Below are 25,639 nucleotides of genomic sequence, written 5' to 3'. Positions count from 1 at the left end.
ATATTTGTATCTACAGGGAGACCACATCGAGCCAGTGACACTGAAGCAAACAAAAACTGTGGTAAGCCATGTCAGAGAGATTTCAAAGCAACAATTCCCTCTGAAGTAAATCGTTTTATTGAATCCTTTACTTGGTATCATGTGAAATAGGCGAATTTAACAGCGCATCAGTTTCATCAGCAATGTGGCAATACAATATTCCTCACTTTGTATTTGGTACCTCTGCAGTTTCAGCAAGTGTGATCAAATGAGATCACATACGGGAGAATTAAATTACAGAACATTTCTTACACCAGTATGCTGCGATCATCGAATGGAACTCTTGAAATTGATCTTTCATGGGGATCCCTTTCAGCCCAGCAACATTATATTGTCCGTAATGACAAATATTTTGAAATATGATCACCACAATTGTTTTTTTTTAAATTCCCATTTAAGTTACTCAGGGATAAAACCATTAACATGCATAGAGCTACATAGGTTGTTGTATCAAGGTATCTTATTCTACATGAAGAATATATATTGTTCAGTCCGTTTCCTATATTAAAAGAAAGTAAAGAGGATTTAAAAAACACTTAGGCTGTTAGGAGTCATTCATTTTCCTTCTTTGCACCTTCTAGCTTGTTGCAACGTGCGTACTGTTAGATTGTATCTTATTTTTATAATCTGTCACTGTTAAAGAGTGCGGAGGCTGCATGGTACGTCAGCCGACGCAAAATATCCTGTACAATTAACACAGCATACACAAGTGTAATACATCATTTCCATGAACTTTCTCCAACATGTCTGTCATTTCCAAGTGAATGTTCAGGATAAACCCCATCAGTAATCGACGTGTGTGTCTTCAAAAATTCAAACATACTAAAGAAATATTAAAAGGAGGGAGTCTTGTTTGGGGACTAAAATTAACCTATGCTTCTCAAAATGTAGCTACCCTAAAAATGCGCGCATATTTATAGAGTTCAGTCAAGGTCTTAGTCATAGTGCTGCACACACTGCAGACTGACTGGTCAGAACATCCTAATCGCCCATTCTGTGTATATGTGTAAATGTGTCTCTGCTTCCGGGGAGAATTACTGCAGAGAAAGATAAGAGATCTAAAATATAACCATGCACATTTATTTATTCATTCAAAAAGAGAGAGTAGTAAATGCTGGCGGGACTGACCCACGGTCCGGGTTGCCTACCTTGGATGAATGTCCACTAGTAACACTAGCGTTTGCATGGTGATAATATCTATCCTCTTGCAGTGAAATCGCGCCACTTTCAGCACTTTCAGATAGGTGAAACATAGCACTATTAGCGAAAGGAGAAAACTGAGGGTGTGAAAAGCTACCGTAAAAACCACAAACTGGATGCGGTCGTCAGTTCGGGTCTGGCAGAGAGTGCAGGAGGCGTACAGGTGGCTGTACCCGACCCAGGATAAACAGACGGCCACTATAGGGAAGGACAGCGAGTGGAACCACGTGTAACCCAGCATGATCGCAGCGTCTTTGTAACGCATCCTGGAATTATAACTTAAAGGAAAAACCACCGCAATCCATCTATCGGTGCTTAGAGCTGCCATGCTCAGCATGGAATTGGTTACCAGAAAAGTCTCCAGGAAGCCAACGATTCGGCACAGGGAGTCGGCACCCGGCGGCTCTTTGTTGATAATCCCCACTAAAGTCAGCGGCATGTTCAGCACTGTCATCAGCAAGTTGCTGAGGGTCAGATTGATGATAAACATCCCAGGGACCTGTTTCCGGATTTCAGCACTGTAGAGAAAGCAGATCAGCACCAAGACATTGGACAGCAACGACACGATCGTCAGAACTACTACAAACAAAGAGAAGATCACCTCCACTGTGTCCATGGTGTTGGCCGCTCAGTGTCTCTTGCAGCCAGTTCTGTTACTCCCAAATCCCAGAAAATACATTTTTGTGCAGATTTGTCCTCGCTTTCGGCCCCAGTCGGTCCGGTGTTATTTCGCAGCCGAGTTGCAGTTTGATGGGGATGTTGGTTGTTCCACGTCACTGGCTCGGTTTAATGCACAGAGCATAAGGGAAGTCCATTAAACTGAGGGTCTGAAATGATCAGCCGGGCTGAACCACTCTCCGCCTGTCCTCCCAAAGAGTTCACGGGTTCTTCCGAGAGTCCAATCACAAGTGATCAACGGTTATTGGCGAGGAGCCGTCCTGTCAGTTCGGTATTATTGGCACACTCATTTAAATCTCCGCGCTGCCTTGAGTGGAGGTAAGATTTATTGGGTCTGTCTATCACATGAACATCTGAGTCGCTGAAAAATTGTGGACAAAAGTGTCCACCATGTACATTAGAACTAACGCTTCTCCTAATACCGAGCACCGTGATATTCACGGTAGCAATAGGCACAGTAAGTAGATTTTTGTTATCAGAATACCAGATCAGTAAAACAACTTAACTTGCCATATTTAACTATCAGATTAAACGAATTATATACTAATCATTATCATAACTTTAAAAGTACTAGGTACTAAGATATTAGATTTAATATATTCATACTCTTGCTTCGCTGTTAACTGCGCAATAAACAATCCCATTCAAAAATGGTTTTGAGAAAACTGAGGGGTACTAGTAGGAAACCCCTTCATTCCGAAAGAGCTGTAGTTCCCTCAGCCTGGCAGCCAATCAGTAATGTCATTTAACGCATGCGATATGTTACACATCACGCACAAGTTGGCACTAGTTTGCATAACACATGTATCCCACGTGTGATCCCCATTACTTGGATCTCACCGGTGTAACATGCGGGAATGGTCACTATCTGTACAGGAAACAGTCATGATTTATACCCCATTTATAACAATTCCTACCAAGTCAAGATGCGAGGGAAATGAACGCATTTCTCCATCGCTATTGCAGCTTATCCCGGTATCAAGCACGGAGTCTATGCTAAATGACTACAGTATATCTTATCGACAAGGCGATGTTTTCTGGAAAGCCTCAGTAAAAGCACATGATATAGGTGGTATTTCAAGTTATTTCAAGAATGGATCTCATTTTGCTTATGACCGAAAATGTTAGAAATAAAATTGTAATCTTAGATGAGAAGATATTTTTAAGAGGGGAGGGGGGAACACAGAAATGTTGATGAAGCTGGGGAGGGGAACAAAGAAATGATGAAATTTGGGTAATTTTACAGGATTTATGATCAAGGTTGGAGCTCTGAATCCAACTCTAAATTCTTAATTGTAAGTTTGTGGTGGACACAGATTTAAGACAACTGGCAAAAGAACGAGAGGGTAAGATGAGGAGATTTTTTTTTAATGCAGCGAGTTGTTATGACCTGGAATTCATTCCCTGAAAGGGTGGTGGAAGCTGGTTCAGCAGTAACTTTCAAAGGGGAATTGGATATATACTTGAAAAGAAAAGATTTTCACGGCTATGGGGAAAGAGCAGCGGAGTGGGACTAATTGGAGAGCTCTTTCAAAGAGCCGGCACAGGCACGATGGGCCAAATGGCCTCCTTCTGTGCCATCTGATTCCAGAAAGACTAATAGAATAGTTTTAACTATGCTAAGCAGCACGAACACTACTGCAATTTAAACATAAGCACCATGATCCTGATCATAATACAGATACTGTATTGGAATGGGCTTTGTGCAACCTTCTCTTTAGTATAAAAAAACACCCAAATAATGCACATTTACACATTCAAAAATCAATCTATGCAGCACTGTTAGAAATCTCTCAATGCTGCCGTACAAGATCTTTTATCATGGACAGTTGCTTCCTCTTTTTTCAGCATGAATTCTCTTTGTTGCTCCTACAGATAGTGCAGTAGTCTGAAATTAATAATGGAAATTCACTCAATCTTGAATTAAAAATATTTGATGGCATAGCATTAATGTCGTCATTTGGAGACTTACAAAAGAAAGTCTAAAAGTCTTTGCCTTGCTTTTATGCACTTGTGCCTGTTGGAGTAAATGAAAAGCCCTAGGGAACTGGTTATGCAATCGTTGACAAAGAATTCCCGAAAGATAATTTAAAATGAAAATCACCGATGAACGTTTTTCTATGTTAACGTCACTATATACATGCGATGTTGTTGTTGCTAGAACACAGTCATATTCATATTGGAACTGAACATCTTTCTGATAATTTTCCGATTGGATTTTAAACTAATTGAAAATATTTAATACAGTGATCATACTCCTTAATCTGTACTAGGTTTAGGCAGGTTGAATGTTATATTGCCCAGATTTTTCCCATAACAAGCATAAAGCACCTAAATACATAACACAGTCTAAACAATTCCAACAACCAGCAAGTCATGCGTGGTGCAGGCACCGTGTTCTGCTGTTATTTCTGCAGTAGTACTGTTTAATTATGGATGCTCAGGTTCTTGGTGCCCATTAGTGTGTTTCATCAAGTTGAAAAAACTCTTACGGCGCACAGTGCAGCTCCAGCAATTCCTCCTAGCTGTGACAAGGACTTACGAGAGAAAAGCATTTAGAGGAGTCCGTTGCTACAAAACTACGAGAGTTAAAGCAACAGCAGCTCACGTCAAGAAATGTTTAGGGCAATAGTACAAGCTTGGCTCAGTTGGTTAAGAGGTGGTTGATTGAAATTATTATTCCAGGACTTGAGCACATAATCTGATGTGACACAGCAATGCGGGGTTGCTGGATTATCACGAAGTGCTGACCTTTTGTTGAGATCTTAAACTAGTAAATGCTAATGATTCTGTAGTATTATTCAAAGAAAGGCAGAGAGTTTTCCTGGTGTTTTGACCAACATTTCTCCCTCAAACAACAGCAAAAACAGACGGGAAGAAATTTGTCTGGGCCCATTTTCGGGCTCAGCCGTAAAACGGGCACAATGAGGTTAAATTTCTACCCCTTTAACAGGATATTTATTTTATGGCTGCTTTTGTTCTTGCTGTGTGCCAATTGGCTGCTGCTTTTGCCTACATAGCAACAGTGACTGTATTTCAAAAGTAATTTGCGTGAAGCACTTTGAGACATTCCTCAGAGGTGATAAGATGCTCTATAAATCTCAATCTTTTTTCCCCAGAAGTGTGGATATTTTATACTGAAGACACCCAGAAATCGTCAATTGGAAGAAATTTTCACTACAAAATTCTAACTGTTATTTATGCTTTTAAATGTGCAATAACTGCAAGTGATTAATTTCTTTGAAGCAAATATAGCAGATGCCATTTGTCATTGTGCAGATACAGTATCCAATTCTGAATCAATGGCCACAATTTTGCCAGCACTCAGAGGGCTGGTCCAGAGGCGGTTCTGTTGGGAACCTGTGCAGGGAGACAGAGGAAAGGGAAGCAAGGATAGAAACAAAAGACAGGAAGGAGAAAAGCAAAAGTGGAAGGTAGAGAAATCAAGGGTGTAAATCAAACAGGGCCATAGTAAATAATAATTCTAAAAGGAACAAGAGCGTTAAAAAATCAAGCCTGAAGTCTTTGTGTCTGAATGTGAGGAGCATTCGTAATAAGGTGGATGAATTAGCTGCGCAAATAGGTGTAAACAGATATGATATAATTGGGATTACGGAGACATGGCTCCAGGATGACCAAGTCTGGGAATTCAACATCCAAGGGTATTCAATATTCAGGAAGGACAGGAAAAAAGGAAAAGGAGGTGGGGTAGAATTGCTGGTTAAAGAGGAGATTAACAAAATAGTAAGGAAGGATATTAGCTCTGATGATGTGGAATCTGTATGGGCAGAGCTGAGAAATACCAAGGGGCAGAAAATGTTAGTGGGAGTTGTATACAGACCCCCAAACAGTAATGCTAAGGTTGTGGATGGCATTAAATGGGAAGTTAGAGACATGTGCAATAAGGGCACTGCAGTTATCATGGGTGACTTTAATCTACATATACATTGGTCTAACCAAATTAGTAACAATACTGTGGAGGAGGAATTCCAAGAGTGTATACGGGATGGTTTCCTGGACCAATATGTCGAGGAACCAACTAGCGATCAGGCCATCTTAGACTGGGTATTATGTAAATAGAAAGGATTAATTAGCAATCTTGTGGTGCGAGGCCCCTTGGGGAGGAGCGATCATAATATGATACAATTCTTCATTAAAATGGAGAGTGAAGTAGTTGACTCAGAGACTAGGGTCCTGAATTTAAATAAAGGAAAATACGATGGTATGAGGCATGAGTTGGCTAGGATGGATTGGGGAATGTTACTTAAAGGGTTGATGGTGGATAGACAATGGCAAACATTTAAAGATTGCATGGATGAACTACAGAATTTGTTCATCCCTGTTTGGCATAACAATGAAAACAAAAAAGGTGACTGAACTGTGGCTAACAGGGGAAATTAGCGATAGCATAAGATCCAAGGAGAGGACATATAATTTGACCAGAAAAAGCAGCAAACCTGAGGATTGGGAGCAGTTTAGGATTCAGCAAAGGAGGACAAAGGGATTAATTTAAGAGGGGGAAAATAGATTGAGAGTAAGCTTGCATGGAACATAAAAACTGACTGTAAAAGCTTCTATAGATATGTGAAGAGAAAAAGATTGGTGAAGTCAAGCATAGGTCCCTTGCAGTCAGAATCAGGGAAATTTATAATGGGGAACAAAGAAATGGCAGACCAATTAAATACATACTTTGGTTCTGTCTTCACAAAGGAGGACACAAATAACCTCCCAGAGATGTCGGGGAACATAGGGTCTAATGAAAGGGAGGAATTGAATGAAATCAGTATTTGTAGGGAAATGGTGTTAGGGAAATTGATGAGATTGAAGGCTGATAAATTGCCAGGGCATGATAATCTACATCCTAGGGCACTTAAGGAAGTGGCCCTAGAAATAGTAGATGCATTGCTGGTCATCTTCCAAAATTCTATAGACTCTGGAACAGTTCCCATGGATTGGAGGATAGTTAATGTAACCCCACTATTTAAAAAAGGTGGTCGAGAGAAAAGGGTGAATTATAGACTGGTAAGCCTGACATCGGTAGTGGGGAAAATGCTAGAGTCCATTATAAAAGATGTAATAGCAGAGCACTTGGAAAACGGTGACAGGATCGGACAAAGTCAACATGGATTTACAAATGGTAAATCATGTTTGACCAGTCTACTGGAAATTTTTGAGGATGTAACTGGTAGAATAGATAAGGGAGAACCAGTGGATGTGGTGTATTTGGACTTTCAGAAGGCTTTCGATAAGGTCCCGCATAAGAGATTAGCGTGCAAAGTTAAAGCACACAGGATTGGGGTAAGGTACTGTCTTGGATAGAGAACTGGTTGGCAGACAGGAAGCAAAGAGTTGGAATAAACGGGTCTTTTTTCTGAGTGGCAGGCAGTGACTAGTGGGGTACCGCAGGGATCAGTGCTAGGACCCCAGCTATTCACAATATATATTAATGATCTAGACGAGGGACTTAGATGTAATATCTCCAAGTTTGCAGATGACACAAAGCTGGGTGGGCGTGTGTGCTGTGAGGAGGATGCAGAGAAACTCCAATATGATTTGGACAGGTTGGGTGATTGGCAGATGCATGGCAAATGCAGTATAATGTGGATAAATGCGAGGTTATCCACTTTGGTGGCAAAAACAGGAAGACAGATTATTACCTGAATGGCAATAGATTGGGAAAAGGGGAAGTGCAATGAGACCTGGGTGTCCTTGTGCACCAGTCGCTGAAGTTAAGCATGCAGGTGCAGCAGGCAGTTAAGAAGGCAAATGGTATGTTGGTCTTCATAGCGAGAGGATTCAAGTACAGGAGCAAGGATGTCTTGCTGCAGTTGTACATGGCCTTGGTGAGACCACACCTTGAATATTGTGTGCAGTTTTGGTCACCTTATCTGAGAAAGGATGTTCTTGCCATGGAGAGAGTGCAGTGAAGCTTCACCAGACTGATACCTGGGATGGCAGGAATGACGTATGAGGAGAGATTGGGTCGATTGGGCTTATATTCGCTGGAGTTTAGAAGAATGAGAGGGGATCTCATTGAAACTTATAAAATTCTAACAGGACTAGACAGACTAGATGCAGGAAGGATGTTCCCCGATGGTGGGGGCGTCCAGAACCACGGGTCACAGTCTAAAGATAAGGGTTAAGCAATTTAGGACAGAGATGAGGAGGAATTTCTTCACCCAGAACCTGTGGAATTCTCAACCACACAAGGCAGTTGAGGCCAATTGATTAAATATATTCAAGAAGAAGTTAGATATATTTCTTAAGGCTAAAGGGATCAAGGGATATGGGGAGAAAGCAGGGACAGGGTACTGAATTTGGATGATCAGCTATGATCTCATTAAATGGTGGAACAGGCTCGAGGGGCTGAATGGCCTACTCCTGCTCCTATCTTCTATGTTTCTAAAATTTAAATGATTGACAGCAGGTTGGGAACCTGCTCCGAACCCGCCTCCATGTAAGTTTCCAAAGTGTCGGGTCTGCGATTTCAGAACAGACCCGACACCAAGCGGCGGGGAAGGCATTTAAGACAGTTAAATGCTTGTTAACTACTATTTTGCCAGCCTGTTTCTATTTTACCACTTTTTTAACAAGGTTCACGTCGTTTGGAGATCATGTCAGGTAAGTAGGTCGGGTTCTCTGTCTCTCCCTATTGCTGTGAATAGGTGACAGCTGCAAAAGTGTTATGAAAGCTAACATTTCACAGCTGTTCACTTTCCAATGTCAGAAGCTGGAGCCTTCAGGACTTGGAAGACACTTTTAAGCTGTATGCAATTTGGAAGTGTTTGGAGTAAACTGTCTATCCACTGTCACCTCCTTGGAGCAAGCTCTCTCACCATTGACCGATCGCTCCGGTCATCTCAACTTCAGCTGCCATATATTCCAGCAACGTCGGTGCCCTTGAAAAAATCTCACCTTGGTCCTCTGAATCCCTCCACGATCAGCCTCAACACCAACATCACCAGGCACACCAACATCACCAACAACAATACCAACCTTCTCCACAACCACCTGATGCTACATGGGACACAGGGCATCAGCACCCAAACATTTTGCAAAAGTATTATAGCAAAACAAAGTATGTAAACAAAGTAAATGTTTTAGCAAATTTAACCCCTTGAATAATCAGTTGTGGTCTCATTAAAATTCTGTGCTTTAGTTATCTAGTTGTATTTGAACATCTGCCAACCGGTGATAGTCATTTGAAGAACTTTTCTCCCAACTTTTTGTCTGTGTCCCTTCTCTCTGGAAGGGATTGGGACATGCTAGGGGGTTTTCCATGGATGCTGGCAGTTCTACAGTAGCTTATTCCAGGTGCTCATTATTAGAATGGGAAGTATTACAAATCTATTATTTTCTATTATGAGCAAGTACCAGCTTAACACAGTTTCTTATCACTGAATCAGAAAGTCGTGAGTTCAAGCCCCACTCCAGGATTTGAGCACATAACCTAGGCCTAAATTTCAGTGCAGTACTGAAGGAGTGCTGCATTCTCAGAGATGCTGTCCTTTTGAATGAGATGTTAAATGGATTTCAGTGGGCCTGTTCAGGACATTGAGGGGGTTATTTTGGTGACGGGGTGAAAACAGATGCCAAATGGGTGCTGTGCTAATGAGACACGTCTGTTTGGAAGTCAGGTTTTAGCACTCAAGATTGGTTCTAATTGACGATTACCTTAATTTGAACTTGTCTGGAGGTACTAAATCAGACACCTGTAGGTTTAGCACTCAAGTGCTGATTAGACACAATTTTCATGGAGCAGTATATGTGGGCTCCACGTATCCACTTGCACTGAAGATATGGGCCATGATTTTCTGGGGGGATCAGCGGGCGTGATCGGTGGCGGGTCGGGTGGCAGTGTTTTTTTTCCCCCAGCGGGTCAGGACCCCGCTGTGAAGCCACCGCCACGCACCTTTACCAAATGTCAGGGAAGCCAATTTAAATGATTAGTGGCTTGTTTACAGCCACTTAACAATGGCTTTAAACTGACCTTTTGAATTTGACAGCTTGCCCATGGGTGTCATGCTGTTGCTAGACCAGGTCTGTGAAGCTGAGGTGGGAGGTTTTGGCCATTGAATCAGCTGATTAGTTGAATGCGCCAAATGTACAGTAAAAGCTCCCACCTTACAGACATATCTTCCCTCAGCCACAAGCTCTTCCTCACTGCATTTCCACAACAGATTCACCATGCTGCAAGTCTTTACACAAGTCTCCATCCAGTCTGACCTCATTACCTCTCTCACCATTGACAGATCGCTTCTGTCAGCTCTACTTCACCTGCCATCTATGCCATCAGCATGGGTACCCTTTATACTCTCTCACCTTGGTCCTCAGAATCTCACCACAATCAGCCCCAATGCTAGCAGCCCCAACAACACCACCAACCTTCTCCGCAATCAATGAATGCAGCACAGGACAGAGGGCATCAGCACCTAAGCACATTGCTGCCCGGGAAGCCAGTGATGGCCTCACCATGGCCAGATTTACTTCACTTGATGCTGTATACCCTGGATGCCACATGATGCGTTAGGCTGGCACCACCCCACGCCAACACCATAAAGCATCCCTACAATGCCCAAGCAATTCCTTTCACACTCATCATCATTGCAGGGGGTACTGTTATGTCTCACCATTCACTGCAACTCACTAAGCCACTTCCAAAGGTGCACACAAATCTGTCCAAGAACGCAAAGTGTTGAAAATAAAGGTTTCAATGCTTGACACCATATTAACAGAAACTTTACATGAACATTGCATAAAACATCCAAGTGCCTACCCTTGTGTGTTAGTTGGTATGATTGCACTAGGATGAGTATGAGTGTGAGGGGTGGCTAGTAAGATGGGGATGTGATAATATAGATAGAGAGGGATGGATGGAGGAGCAAGGTAAGTTGGTGTGAGTAAGGATATGCAGGAGTAGGGTAGGGAAGGCAGAGTGATGGGGATGTGATGAGAGGCACAGCAGGATGAGGTTGAATGTGGCTTTGTACTAACATTTCGTGATCTATTGAGATCATTGAAATGTTTGTCGCACTGCACTCAGGTCCTCCTGACCACATCCCTGCTTGTGCCCTCCTCTGCAATGTGTTGATCTCCTGGGGAGGTCTCTTCTGCCCATGGGAAGGAAAGAGGATCTCCGTGTGCTGTTACTTCCATAAACATATGGAGGGAGTCATGGGAGAGCCTGGGTGCAGCCCTGTGGCTTTGTGCAGTCATTGTCAGTGTTTGCAGTACCTCAATGCTATAGAACACTGACAGCACAAATGTCAAATTTAAGTTGGCAATGGTCTCTTCAAGGAAAACGGCTGATGATGCATCATCAAATGACGTTACCAGACCCGCTTCCTCTAATTGGGCTTGTTAAGCCCACCCAGTGCGTTTCCCAGCCAATCAAGGGAAATTTATTTCAGATCGTGGGATGGAGCCTGCAGCGGGGTCGGGACCCACCTCCAATGTCGCCCACCACGGACCTGCCGAGATCAGCAAAATCGCGCCTGAGTTTTTCTTACTTTTCCCTTCTGTCTCTCTTTTCTCTCTCTCTTAAGCCAATCTTTCTTTCTTTACCTCTCTTTATTTCTCTTTCTTTACCTGATTTGACATTGAATTCACCCTCCTTCTCATGTTTGTCCTGTTGTTCACCAAGGTCCTGCGAGGGAGACAGTCCACAAGCGACACAATGAAGGAGTGACGTCAGAATTCAAAGGTGTCGCTGGCACAGGAAGCTGAGAGGTAAGTAGAGGGTGAGTATTGGTGGTAAGTTTTTTTTTGTTCTGTTTTGAGTATATTTCTGCTAAGTAGCTCGTAGCCTATCTAATAGAGAGAAGTGCTGATTGGTGGGTAGCTGTTGTGTTTCTTGTAAAGTTTTAAGTTTATTTCGGCTAAATTACCTCCATAGTCTGGTAAATGGAGGCCTGGCAGGGCAGCTCAGTCCTGTGATTTGCACATACTGTGCCATGTGGGAAATCCTGAACGCTTCTTGTGGCCTGGACGACCACACGTGCTGGAAGTGTAGTCAACTGCAGCAACTCGAGCTCCGGGTTTCGGAGCTTCAGCGGCAGCTGGAGTCATTACAGTGCATCCGCGAGGCTGAGAAATACTTGGAAAGCACGTTTCTAGAAGTGGTCACCCCGCAGCCTCCGAATGTACAGGCAGAGAGTGAATGGGTGACCAACAGACAGAGAAGGAGGACCAGGCAGGTAGGGCAGGAATCCCCAGAGTGCATCTCATTCGCTAACCGGTTCACAGTTCTGGAAACTGGAAGGGGTGATGGCTTCTCTGGGGAGAGCAGCCAGAGCCAAGGCCACGACATCATGGGTGGCTTAGCTGCACGGGGGGAGGAAGAAGCGTGGAAGAGCAATAATGATAGGGGATTCATTGGTTAGGGGAACAGATAGGTGTTTCTGTGGACGCGGACGTGCCTCCAGGATGGTATGTTGCCTCCCTGGTGCTAGGGTCAAGGATGTCACTGAGCGGCTGCGGGACAATCTGAGGGGGGAGGGTAAACAGCCAGAGGTCATTGTCCATATCGGTACCAATGACATGGGCAGAAACAGGGATGAGATCCTGCAGGCAGACTATAGGGAGCTAAGAAAGAGATTAAAAAGCAGGATCTCAAAGGTAGTAATCTCCAAATTACTCCCGGTGCCATGTGCTAGTAAGTACAGGAATAGGAGGAATAAACAGATGAATGCGTGGCTGGAGAGATGGTGCAGGAGGAAGGGCTTTAGATTTCTGAGGCATTGGGACCATTTTTGGGGAAGGTGGGACCAGTACAAGCCGGAGAGGTTACCCCTCAACAGAGCCGGGACCAATATTCTCGCGGGGAGGTTTGCTGGTGCTGTTAGGGAGGGTTTAAACTAGCTTGGCAGGGGGATGGGCACCAGCATATAGGAGTAGAAAAGAGGAATAAGGTGCATAAGAGTGAGTGTGTTGAGTAGTACTAGAGGCGGAAGTATTCGTTAGGAGCAGACTAAGAAAGACTACGAAAAATTCAAAAATGGGTTTATAATGCATGTACGTAAACGCACAAAGTGTGGTGAATAAGGTTGGTGAGCTACAAGCACAATTAGCCATGTGGCAATAACGGAAACATGGCTTTAAAACGGTGAGGACTGGGAACTTAAAATTCAAGGGTACAAGGTGTTCAGAAAAGATAGGGAAGGAAAAAAGGGAGGTGGGGTGGCAGTGCTGATTAAGGAAGACATTGTAGTGTTGGAAAGAGAGGATGTTCTTGAGAGGACAAGGACAGAATCCATTTGGTTAGAGTTGAGGAGCAAAAAGGGTGTGATCACGCTCTTGGGGTATTCTATAGGCCTTCAAATAATGAGAGAGGCGTAGAGGAGCAAATCTGCAGGGAAATCGCAGAGATATGCAAGAGCTATAGAGTGGTGACTTTAATTACCCAAATACCGATTGGGATAATGCTAGGTTAAAGGGAAAAGAGGGGGAGGAATTTCTGAAATGTGTTCTAGAGAATTCCCTTAACCAGTATGTTCTTGCCCAACTAGGAAGGAGGCATTGCAGGATCTGGTGCTGGGGAATGAGGTGGACCAGGTCGACCAAGTGCCTGTGGGAGAACACTTTGGTACGAGTGATCATTGTATCATAAGATTTAGATTAGCAATGGAAAGGAGCAAGGAACAATCTAGAGTGGAACTTCTAAACTGGAATAGGGCTAACTTCAATGGGATGCAAAAGGATCTAGCCAGGGTGAAATGGAACCAAAGACTGGCAGGAAAAACTGTAATGGAACAATGGGTGATCTTTGAGGAGATGTTCCAAGTACAGGCTAGGTACATTCCAACATGAGGGAAGGGTAAGGGAACCAAAGCAAGGGCTCCTTGGATGAAAAGGGAGATAGGGAAGATGATGAATCAAAAAAGAGGGTGTATGATGCATGTCAGGTGAATTTTTCAAGGGAGAAGCAGACCAAATACATTAAGTTGAGAGGGGAAGTGAAGATGAAAATAAGATTGGCAAATAGAGAATATGAGAGTAGAATGGCAGTTAACATAAAAGAGAACCCAAAAATCTTCTACTGGCATATAAACAGTAAACAGGTAGTAAGAGACGGGGTCGGGCCTATTAGGGACAAAGATGATGATATATGCTTCGAGGCACAGGGCAAGGCTAGAATACTCAATGAGTACTTTGTATCGGTGTTTTACTAAGGAGGTGGATGCTGACAAAATATTGGTAGAAGTGGAAATGGTAGAAGCAATGGAAGGGGTGAAAATTGATAGACAGGATGTACTAGAAAGGCTGGGTATGCTTAGAGTGGATAAGTCACCTGGTCCAGATGGCTTGCATCCCAGGTTGCTAAGGGAATTGGGGGAGGAGATAGAAGAAGGGCTTGCCATAATTTTCCAATCTTCCCTAGATGCGGGGAAGGTGCTTGAGGATTGGAAAGTGGCAAATGTGACACCATTATTCAAGAAAAGGTGCAAGGGCAATCCTAGTGTAGGAAACTCTCGTTTAAACGGCACCTAGATATCCGGAATTCTCTATTAACCGGAAATGTTGCCGAGTCCGAGTCTCCTGCGGTGGCCAAGTTAGTCAGTGGGGGTAGTTCTCCAAACTGCCACTACTTGGCTTCTTGGCGCTGTCAGAAGTCTGAACACCTCAATAACAGGAGTCTGACTCTTTGTTTGTTAAAAATAGATAACCCTCTCCGTCATCCGGAATTTTTAATCAACCGGCACCATCCCGGTCCTGTCGGTGCCAGATACCAAAGAGTTTCCTGTAACTACAGGCCGGTCAGTTTAATATCAATCGTGGGTAAAGCTTTAGAAACAATAATCAAGGAAAAAATTAACAGGCACTTAGAGAGGTTTAAGCTAATTAAGGAAATCCAACACGGATTTGTAAAAGGCAGATCATGTTTGACTAATCTAATTGAATTTTTTGATGAAGTAACGGAGAGTATTGATGAAGGGAATGCAATGGATGTTATCTACATGGATTTTTGGAAGGCATTTGACAAAGTACCACATAGAAGGCTGGTTAACAAAATTGAGGCTCATGAAATAGGTGGGTCAGTGGCAGCTTGGATAAGGAATTGGCTTAAGGACAGAAAACAATGGGTTGTGGTAAATGGCTGTTTTTTAGACTGGAGGATGGTAGGCAGTGGTGTTCCCCAAGGGTCGGTGCTGGGGCCACTGCTTTTTTTGATATATATAAATGACCTGGATATTGGAATACAGAGTAGAATTTCTAAATTTGCAGATGAAACTAAACTTGAGGGTGTGGCAAACAGTGAGGATGATACCAATTTATTGCAACAGGACATAGAAAGGCTAGCAGAATGGGCAGACAAGTGGCAGATGGAATTTAATACAGAGAAGTGTGAGGTGATGCAATTTGGCAGAAGGAACAGGGAGAGGCAATATACACTTAATGGCACAGTTTTAAAGAGTGTGCAGGGACAGAGGGACCTGGGAGTTAATGTGCATAGGTCCCTGAAGGTGGCAGGACATATTGGGAGAGTGGTTAGCAAAGCATATGGGATCTTGGGCTTCATAAATAGAGGTATTGAGTACAAAAGTAGCAAAGTTATGCTGAACCTTTATAAAGCGCTGGTTAGGCCACAACTGGAGTATTGCATCCAGTTCTGGTCACCATATTTTAGGAAGGATGTGAAGGCACTTGAGAGGGTGCAGAGGAGATTTACCAGAATGATTCTGGAGATGGGGGGATCTTCGCTACAAGGACAGGTTGGAGAAGCTGGATTTGTTTTCATTAGAGCAAAGGAGGTTGAAGGGTGATTTGATAGAGGTGTACAAGATTATGATGGGTTTGGATAGGCTAGACGGGGAAAGGTTGTTCCCACTAGTTGATGGTACAAGGACCAGGGGACACAGATTTAAGGTTTTGGGCAAGAGATACAGGGGGGATGTGAGAAATACCTTTTTACGTGGTGAGGACCTGGAACTCACTGCCGATGGAAGTGGTGGAAGCGGAGACACTCAATGTTTTCATGGGGAGACTGGATAGGCACTTGAGGGAAATAAACTTGCAGGACTATAGGGATAGAGCAGGGGAAAGGGACTGTCTGGATTGCTCTACAGAGAGCCGGCACAGACTTGATGGGCCAAATGGCCTCCTTCTGTGCCGTTATGACTCTGTGACTCTATGACTAGGTCCCAGATATAGTGTTGTCCTCGTGCCGTTATCAACACGCACTTCCAGCAACTTCGTGGGCAAAAATATTTTGAGCCGAAGGGTGCAGGAACAAGACTATTTACTCAGGCACACTGAGTTGCCCCACTCCAGTAATCCTAGGCCACTGTTTTTCTCACCTTCATTAAACAACCAAACTTTTGCAAAACAATGGCCCGTAATTTGCGGTCAGCGGCGATGTGATGGTGATCGCCGCTGACCTCGAAGAAAACTGCCCACAGAGCTCTTGCGATCTCTGTGGCAAAAACTTGAGGTTTCTCGATGTGTAATTGATTGTTATGCTGTGAATAGGGGATTCAGACTGTAGTGCAGCAGTGACGTCATCAAGCTGCCTAAGCAGCCAATCACATTGAAAAATTTTCACAGACAGCAAACCAGGAAATAAAAGGCAGCTTTAATACTCACTGTAAATAAAGATTGGGACTGTCACATGGGGATAAGGTAGCAGCTGAAATATCATGAACACACTTAAAATTTACATTTTAAAAACTTTTTAAAATCATAATGGAGAAATTTGACATTCCACAATGTAAAAAAGTTTTTTTAGGGCCAGAACAGTTGTTTAGCAGTCAATACGTTGTCAATACTCCAGTTATACCTATTCCAACAAGGCTTAATATATATTTGGGGATTTAACAGTGATATTAGTGCTGATTTCACTAATTACCAACTATAGGTGGCAGGGGTGGTCAGGGAGATCCATAGCGCAGCCTCTGTTGGAGCAGTGAATGACTGATCACAAATTCAGGATTTCTGCGTTTGCACGTACACTATCTCCTGAAGTTACGGTCAGTTTCAGAGGGGTAATGACGGCAAACACTGACAGTTCACCATCATTACCCACCGCAAAATCCGAACCAATATGATTTCAAACTCCATTAAGTTTAAATAATACCTAATTCGAGCAATTAACTTCCTACAGGACCAAACATTCATTCTATTATTATTTTCTTCTTAGCTATTCAGATGGAAATGTTCATGGCTCCTTCAAATTGGACAATATACTAAAACATCCATAATATTCCAGTGACAGAACAGTAACTAGCATCTAGTGATTGTGTTGCAAAATGATTCATTGCTTTTTGAGGAAATTGAAGTGAAACATCCATTATTGCCACTTCATGCTGATTGCCACTTTTTGACTTGCCACTGGTAGGAAGCAAATAAAAATAATTCAGCGAAAAGGTAAATACAATCTGCTCCAGGACTAAGCAGCAGTCAATCCTCAATGGAAGCAAACCATCAGTTTTAAAGTCATTTATGTTGATCCATTATACACTACTTTCCATTTAATTGCAATCTTTCAACTATTTCCTAGTTGTTGCTTTGAACACTGCTCTTATCAGGGTCACCCAAGTTGCCATGACAGCTTTCTCTGCAACACATTATGGTTAACTTATTCAATTGGGCACTCACATTTCCTGTGGAAAAGTTTCATTCCTTGAATGAAGAACACTGTAATGAGGCAATTGTATAACGTGCATTATATAAACTACATATACTGTCCTGTTACCAGCAATTAAGCAGGTGCCCTCTAGCATTGACTGCCAGAATATGTATGGTCAGTGGGCGAGCACATTGTGCAAGAGCCAGCTGGCACCCATGCCACTGAGTGCCTCACAGGGCCAACCTCACTGATGTGCAAATGATGTCATCATATAGGCCTCATGGGCTAGAGGGACCAAATTTGAATTTGCCAATTGCTTACCATTTCCCGACCACATGGGTTTTATCAACTAAACTTAGGTTTGGAGCTACGAGGCATGCAACCAAAAGGCACCCTTCAGCCCATGAGCAAGATCTAGGTTGAAGATGTGATGTCAATTTGTGGCAAAAAGGAGGGTTCTGGCCTACGTTGGCCCCACTGTTCAGCATTCTGGAAGAGGGGTCAGGCAGGCAGATCTCTTTGACTAATGAACTTCATATGAGGACCTGGATTATGTAGCTGATGCCAAATAACTTGGTAGGCAGTGATGGTTAATAACTTTGGGTGAATGTAATAAACTAGAATGGAAAGGGTTAATCAGGGTAACAGCAGAATTTGATCGAGTTTGTTAGTGTTATACTACCAATGCTTTGCTTTGTATCATAAGGCTACAAAGCATATTGTAGCTGTGTGAAAGCTAAATTTTTCATTTGAGAAATGTAATTTAATTTTGAGCTGCAATATTTGGTCACAGGTAATTGATATTTACTGGTTCTAATTGCAAGGACACTAGTGTGTTAATTCAACAAAAGGTGCCATTAGCTTAGAGAAGAGTAATAAAGTTCTAGGAAAGTGCAATGTAAACAAAAAGGAGTTGCAGCAGAGCTGTCACATAGCAGTGATAAGAGAGTATAAAGCGATTGGGTTACACCTAGGCCAGAAGATACGGTGAATCCTCCACAGAAGAAAAGTACCTCGGGTGGCGTAATTCCCAGGACAGAGATAATCACTGTCATGTTGGTAAAAGTTCCCCATAGTGATAAGTAGTGTAATGTCCTCTTACTGCTATGGTCATGTTGCTGCTATGTTAATATATTTGAAATTGATTTTCAAATACATATGTATGTAGTCATATCTGATTCGACAGGCCTGAACCCAAATTACATTTAGAGGCACAGTATCACAGAACATACAACGTGGAGTTTGAAGCAACAAAGCATGATTGCAGGGTACCTGGGACCACAATAACAACAGAAAATGCTGGAAAAACTCAGCAGGCCAGGCAACATCCGTGGAGAGAAATTAGAGTTGACGTTTCGGGTCGAAACCCTTTTTCAAAACTGGAGAGGAAATAAAATAGATCGAAGTCAGGTGGGGGGGAAGGGAAGCCCTGACTTCGATCTATTTTATTTCCTCTTTTGAAAAAGGGTTTCGACCCGAAACGTCAACTCTAATTTCTCTCCACGGATGTTGCCTGGCCTGCTGAGTTTTTCCAGCATTTTCTGTTATTTCAGATTTCCAGCATTTGCAGTATTTTGCTATAAGAACATAAGAAATAGGAGCAGGAGTAGGCCAATCGGCCCCTCGAGCCTGCTCCACCATTCAATAAGATCATGGCTGATCTGATCCTAACCTCAAATCTTCTATCACTCTCCATCCACCCGAACCCATGTGATCTCCCGGGAGAGGCGAAAAACCAGATTAAAAAACCCAATGGCCAATTTGGGAGAAAAAATCTGGGAAATTCCTCTCCAACCCATCTAGGTGATCGAAACTCGTCCAGGAGATCACTCTGTCCCTATATTTTCTACAGTACTTACCTTCTGTAAAGGCGATCTCCACCCCAGCCAGGAACAGGAATAAAACCATCTCCTGAAATCCAACACAGAATTAGAACACAAGAAGTAGGAGCAGAACCAGGCTACACGGCCCCTGGGCCCACTACACTACCCATAGGGCCATGACCATTCCGAACCTAGACTCCTGTCCAATTTCCTGCCTGCTCCCCGTAACCCTTAATTCCCTTTACTTCTAGGAAACTATCTATTTCTGTTTTAAATATATTTAATGATGTAGCTTCCACAGCTTTCTGGGGCAGCAAATTCCACAAACCTACCACCCTCTGAGTGAAGAAGTTTCTCCTCATCTCAGTTTTGAAAGAGCAGCCCCTTATTCTAAGATTATGCCCCCTAGTTCTAGTTTCACCCATCATTGGGAACATCCTCACCACATCCACCCGATCAAGCCCCTTCACAATCTTATATGTTTCAATAAGATCGCCTCTCATTCTTCTGAACTCCAATGAGTAGAGTCCCAATCTACTCAACCTCTCCTCATATGACCAACCTCTCCTCATATGACCACCCCCTCATCCCTGGGATTAACCGAGTGAACCTTCTTTGTACTGACTCGAGAGCAAGTATGTCTTTTCTTAAGTATGGACACCAAAACTGTACGCAGTATTCCAGGTGTGGTCTCACCAATACCTTGTACAACTGCAGCAATACCTCCGTTTTTATATTCTATCCCCCTAGCAATAAAAGCCAACATTCCATTGGCCTTCTTGATCACTTGCTGCACCTGCATACTAACTTTTTGAGTTTCATGCACCAGGACCCCCAGATCCCTTTGTACTACAGTACTTGCCAGTTTCTTGCCATTAAGATAATAACTTGCTCTATGATTTCTCCTGCCAAAGTGCATAACCTCACACTTTCCAGTATTGTATTCCATCTGCCAAATCTCTGCCCACTTACTTAGCCTGTCTATGTCCCTTTGCAGGTTTTTTATGTCCTCCTCACTCACTACTTTCCCTCCCATCTTTGTATCATCTGCAAACTTTGATATGTTATACTCTGTCCCCTCCTCCAAATTGTTAATATAGATTGTAAAGAGTTGGGGACCCAGCACTGACCCCTGCAGAACACCACTAGTTACTGATTGCCAGTCTGAGAACAAACCATTTATCCCAACTCTCTGCTTTCTGTTAGAGAGCCAATCCTCCACCCACGCCAGAATATTACCCCCAATCCCGTGATTTTTTTATCTTGAGCAATAATCTTTTGTGTGGCACCTTGTCAAATGCCTTTTGGAAGTCTAAATACACTACGTCCACTGGTTCCCCTTTATCCACCCTGTATGTTACTTCCTCAAAGAACTCGAGCAAATTTGTCAAACATGACTTCCCCTTCATGAAACCATGCTGAGTACCTGGGACCACAACCTGGTTCCTTGTGAAGAGTCTGGAATAGCAGTGGGCTGCCATGCAGACGGCAGTGGTTGATTCTCATGGCCAAGTGACTCGCGTGTGTCTAGGTGGCAGCGGGGTCATGCAGCTTGGGCTGGACCACCCAACTGACCAGCCGATGGTATGAAGGATTCGATAATTAAATATGTAACATCTAAGGATGTAGGTGGCCTCCTTCAGGGGGTCAAACGTAAAACTGATCTGGATCAGGAAACAAAAGAGAAGAGACACAGAGCCCTGTATGTACAGTTGAAACACCACACAAATACAATTATGATTTTGATTTTTTTTCCCCAAAAGTAACATAAAACAGTGATAGCTGGCATGAAAGCTTGGTAGGATGGTGATAAAACCATGCTGAGTACCTGGGACGTGTAAAAAAAAATTTTAAAAAAATAATAAAAAATTCTTCCTCTTGATCTGAAAATGCCAGCAGCCCTTTAGTGCCTCACCCAATTATTATTCATGTTTCAACCTAAACAATGAGTACTGACATGGCTTATTTAACCATGACTGGCATAATAGCTATTCCCATTCTTGTCCTAAACTTCATCCCCAAACACACAGACAAGTGATTAGGACCAAGGACTCTGGCTGATAGTTTTCCTTTCTAGTCAAGTGACACTGAAGCCGATCTACCTTCACAAGCCCCCCACCTGTGATCAGATCCAGGGGTCCATCCATAAACTGATTACCATACCTGTGAAGGCTAAGGCTTCTGTTGTACATCAGAACTGTCATAAATTGAGTTGTAGGCTTGTTTAGGTGAGGCACCCTGAGAGCTATGCTGCCACTCTGCCCTTGGTTACCTGTGAGAGTCTGTTGGGACTGGATGCTATACAGCAGTCCTGATGGAGTCAGGGAATGATGTTCTGTTGAAGTGTCATGTCTGTAATCTGATTCGTGATGGGATGATGAATGACAAAATGATTAATATTTAATGTGACTACTTTCCACTGACAAATATCACCAATCAGAAAAATGTATGAACCAATAAGAAAGCAGAAAAACAAAGACTACAGACACTAAGAAAAAATTTAGACACTGCAGTATAAATAATTAGAAAGATTTGTCACTATGATGCATATGTTTCAGAAAGATATTGAAAATAACTAAACTTATTGCTTATTGATATCACTGTTAATATTCATAAAAGCCAAAATGTGAATTCCTCACAACAAAAATATCAGCAAATTGTCCCAAAGCAAACGTTTTTCCATATATACAATATATTACTACATAATCTTAACTCCTTTTTATACAATTGAAACAAGTATTGTATGATCCAATACCAGGATCTTATTAGGAAGATTAGCACAAGATTTAAAATAAGAACAAAAAAAGACAACTAAAGCTGGTTAAAATGAGAACTCAGGGAACAAAAGAGGAAATTGCCATCCAGCTTTCATACTGTGATAGGCAGTAATGTTCAAGAATCTGATTTGTAGAAATTTAAAGCTGCTAAGACTTAAAGGCAAGCAGAGGTGATTGTTTAGCAAAGAAATATAAGCTGAAATGATAGATTGCTGAGGTAGTGCAAATGTCAGACAAACACAAAGAAAGAAAGATTATAATGCGAATGATAAGTACAGATCCACATAAGTAACAGTTACTAACTGGAAGGAGCAAAATAGCAATATTAAAAAAATTAGAAATGTATTGAATGGCCAAGAGGGTGTTAGACGGTTGTAATGCAATTAACATTACTTTCATCGATTTTGTAAAGCTTTTGTCCTGGCTTCATACACTCATGAAGAAGCTAGTAGCTGTGGGAATATGTAGACAAAAATTGGATTTTATCTGCGCTGTGTACTCCAGCTCCAAGATTTATATAAGGCTAGCTGGCAAACTTACCAAACCTATCTCGCTTGAAAGAGGAGTGGGACGAGACAGTCAACTGTCCCATTTGAGGCCTGCATCAATAATGTGTTCTTTGTCATTGTCTGTTCCAGGTTTTTCTGAAATAATTGCAGTGCTTTTTGCAGAAGATGTTGCATTAATGGACTCATCTGGGGATCTAAGAGGAGATTTACTGCTTCAACACTCCCGGTACACACTCAGAGTGAATATTGGGAAATTACACGGCGCCAGCCCCTGATTTTCTGTTAAATTAATTAATGCTAATTTTATTGAATATTAATTACTGTATTGTCTCATTATTGAATCCATGTATGTACAATCTTTAATGTAAGATATCAGTGTTGAAATTGGGTGAGCGTTGTTCAGGATTTTGTGTTCAGAGTTGCTGAGTTGCTATGTGTTGCATCTTGTGGGAGGTCCAAAGGGAAACTGCACTGCCGGCCTTCACCAGACTTTATAATGGAGCCGTTTATGTTAATGAGGCCCTACGATGAGTACGCATTGCTTGCTTTATCCATGGTACTCAATTGCCCCATTTAAACTGGGTGCACGACTAATCCACTGGCCTGACCTGCTGAAGTTGGATTCTAAAGCTAGGTTATCGCTCCCAAAGTTTAATTGAAATTTGTGTTTTTTTGGAAGAAACTTTGATATATTTCTTTTCCCATGGAGGGCAGTATTTTTTTGCATCTTCACAGCGTTTGTACAGTGTTGTTGATTGCTACTGCAAAGAAACTAGCAGCAAACAAAATACTGAAGATAGGAATTCATCTGGAGGGTCCTATTGCACTCCATGATTTAGATGAGGAAGCTGAGTTAATAAAGGGACAGCAAATGCAGGCATGACAACACCTGAGATGTTATAGCCGCACCTGTCACTACCCCAGGATCCTCATTATTGACCCCAACACTCCTACCTGAACATGTCAGAGGAGATACTCTAACAACACTCTCGCATTTAGAAGGTTGCGGGATACTCATCAAGGTCGTTAAATTGATTTGATAGTGTAGATACAGAAGGGTCTAAATTCCACATTGTTGCACCCATTTTCAACTGCTCCTGGGCCTGGCCAAAATAGCCATTAACTGGTCCAGGCAGCGGGCGGTCGAGGGGGTCGTTCAGCCCGACTGCCTACCTCTCTTCCGCGGCCATGTTTGCGCCCAGGTGGCCCTGGAGATGGAGCACGCGGTGTCTGCCGGCACGCTTGAGGCCTTCCGCAACTGGTGGGCACCGCGGGGACTGGAGTGCATCATCACCCCGGCCAATCAAATTTTAATTTAATTTATTAAGTTTTATTTAAAATTATTTTAGTTACAGACTATTTGTTTAATCACCAAAATCAGAAGAGTGCACTCATTTTCAAGCATGAAACCGGCTCAACAATGCCGATTTTCACAGTGCGATATTGCACCCGGACTACTGCTAAGTTGGTCCTGAGTTGTTTTTTTAAGCGGCCTGTAAGGAATGTAGCATTGATTTAAATATTAAAATGAGGGTCCTGCACATGATTAAGGATCCATTTGCTAAATTTGTATGTGGAAGTACCTGATTTGTTGGGTCTTAACCTCGACTGGGAAGTTATTGCCTCAGCAGATGGGAAGCATGGTACAGACGCACTTTTTAAAGGGTTAGTCACCTCCATTAAGGTAAATATCTGTTTGAATTTAATAGACTACCTGGGAGTGTTTTGGCAATTTTTGACTGTATCTGCTCCTGCTCTAGCATGCACCCTAGAGGTGTCCATAGTGCTGTAGGTTGCCTACCAGTAATACTTACAAATAGGGAACGTCCTTCTGACCCTTGATACTCCGGTGGGATCTGTAGTGAAGGTTTCTGGTGGGCATATTCTGGCACTTCTATCAGGAGCGAAGCTTATGGATATTCGGGCCCCATGTTTCCGAAGTCAAGATGCAACTGAGGTGAAAGTGTGTGTTGCAGCTATGCCATAATGTTACAGTTGAAGCATCTACATTCAGGGTACAATTACATTGCCAAATGTCCTCTTTTTACTTGTCTTTGCCATTGACCCCCATCACATGCAACACAGAGGTCACCTGGTCTGTAACCCCTTTGCACGGACAACAGACTTCTGAGGAGGGTGCCCCTCAGACCTAAAGGTGACAATCATGCCTTGTTGCACCTCCTTCGGCATCACCTTCAGGGCTCTTCTGGTAAAGGAGACACTCCTTTCCCTCCTCGCTGGGTTCTGGCAATACCGTAAGCCATTTCTCTCAAAACAGTGACTACATTTTGGTAGATGTTAACTTGCATTCCTGTAATTGTTGTTGAGCCTTTCAGGAACAGCAGCAGCTCTTTAAATCTTCTGCTGCTTCAGATACCCCATCCTTCAGCCTGCATATTCCCAGAATATGGCCCAAGCCTATGAGCAATGAATAATTATTTTAACAAGCGAACCTCACAAAGTCTCGCATGGTCTGTGCCATGCACGTTTTATATAAGATGTGCTCATGCATTTCAGGTTGCTTCACCACTGTACCCCAATTAGAAAATCAGCTTTCATAATCCTAATAATTTGGGGGCAGGGGTATGTCTAAGGCATCATGTCCCTGCAAATCTAGCTGGGTTCTATAGATGTCCATTTTTTAGCAATCTGGCAAAGCGGTTCTCACATTCTGTGCACCATTTTCCCCCCAATTTGAGTAATCTCAATCAAGTGGCGATTCCAGTTTTCCAAACTGGTATGGATGTACATTGCTAATCAAGTTTTCTGTCATGCATTATTTGCTGGGGTGCATTGTACTTTGAGTCTCTGAGATATGATTCATGTTTACTGAATTCTGAACTGACAGGATGGAAACAGAATGCTTCGTACAGCCTCTTCATTCTGTTACAATCTGTCTGATTGTTTTAGCATTTATTTTTACACGGGCATTAGCTGTCAAAAACTGATGGAACAGAAACAATATGAGAAATAAATTCAGGCTAACACCTGAATAAAAATTAGATGGGCAACATTATGGAAACAATGGAATGGAGCCTCTGTGTAAGA

The 25,639-nt window shown here is 42.7% G+C and overlaps 1 protein-coding gene and 1 long non-coding RNA gene across 3 annotated transcripts in view; one reads left to right on the top strand and one right to left on the bottom strand.

The window, feature by feature from the left end:
* The window catches only part of LOC147113477 (G protein-coupled receptor 26-like), a 37,473-nt gene extending 35,231 nt beyond the window's left edge, over positions 1–2,242 (bottom strand). Inside the window, exons 1-2 of one of the 2 annotated variants that reach the window (XM_085994617.1) lie at positions 1,841–2,242; positions 1,188–1,757 (exon numbers count right to left, since the gene is read on the bottom strand). In XM_085994617.1, the coding sequence (XP_085850743.1) occupies positions 1,188–1,729 (542 nt within the window). In that variant the 5' untranslated portion in view covers positions 1,730–1,757; positions 1,841–2,242. Of the gene's footprint in view, positions 1–1,187 lie in introns of both variants that reach the window. The other variant, XM_085994616.1, reaches the window with a different exon arrangement.
* Positions 2,243–2,287: 45 nt separating this feature from the next.
* LOC147113476 (uncharacterized) lies at positions 2,288–25,373 on the top strand. The gene is made up of 2 exons (XR_015079216.1): positions 2,288–2,374; positions 22,721–25,373. It is a non-coding gene; the product is annotated as an uncharacterized LOC147113476 (long non-coding RNA).
* The last annotated feature ends 266 nt before the right edge of the window (positions 25,374–25,639 follow it).

The sequence above is a fragment of the Somniosus microcephalus genome, chromosome 8, assembly GCF_052327205.1.
Source record: "Somniosus microcephalus isolate GS21.2 chromosome 8, FLI_Smic_1.0, whole genome shotgun sequence".
NCBI classification, from domain to species: Eukaryota; Metazoa; Chordata; class Chondrichthyes; order Squaliformes; family Somniosidae; genus Somniosus; species Somniosus microcephalus.
Note: the sequence above shows the minus strand (reverse complement) of the source record. Positions and strands in the feature narration are given on the sequence as shown.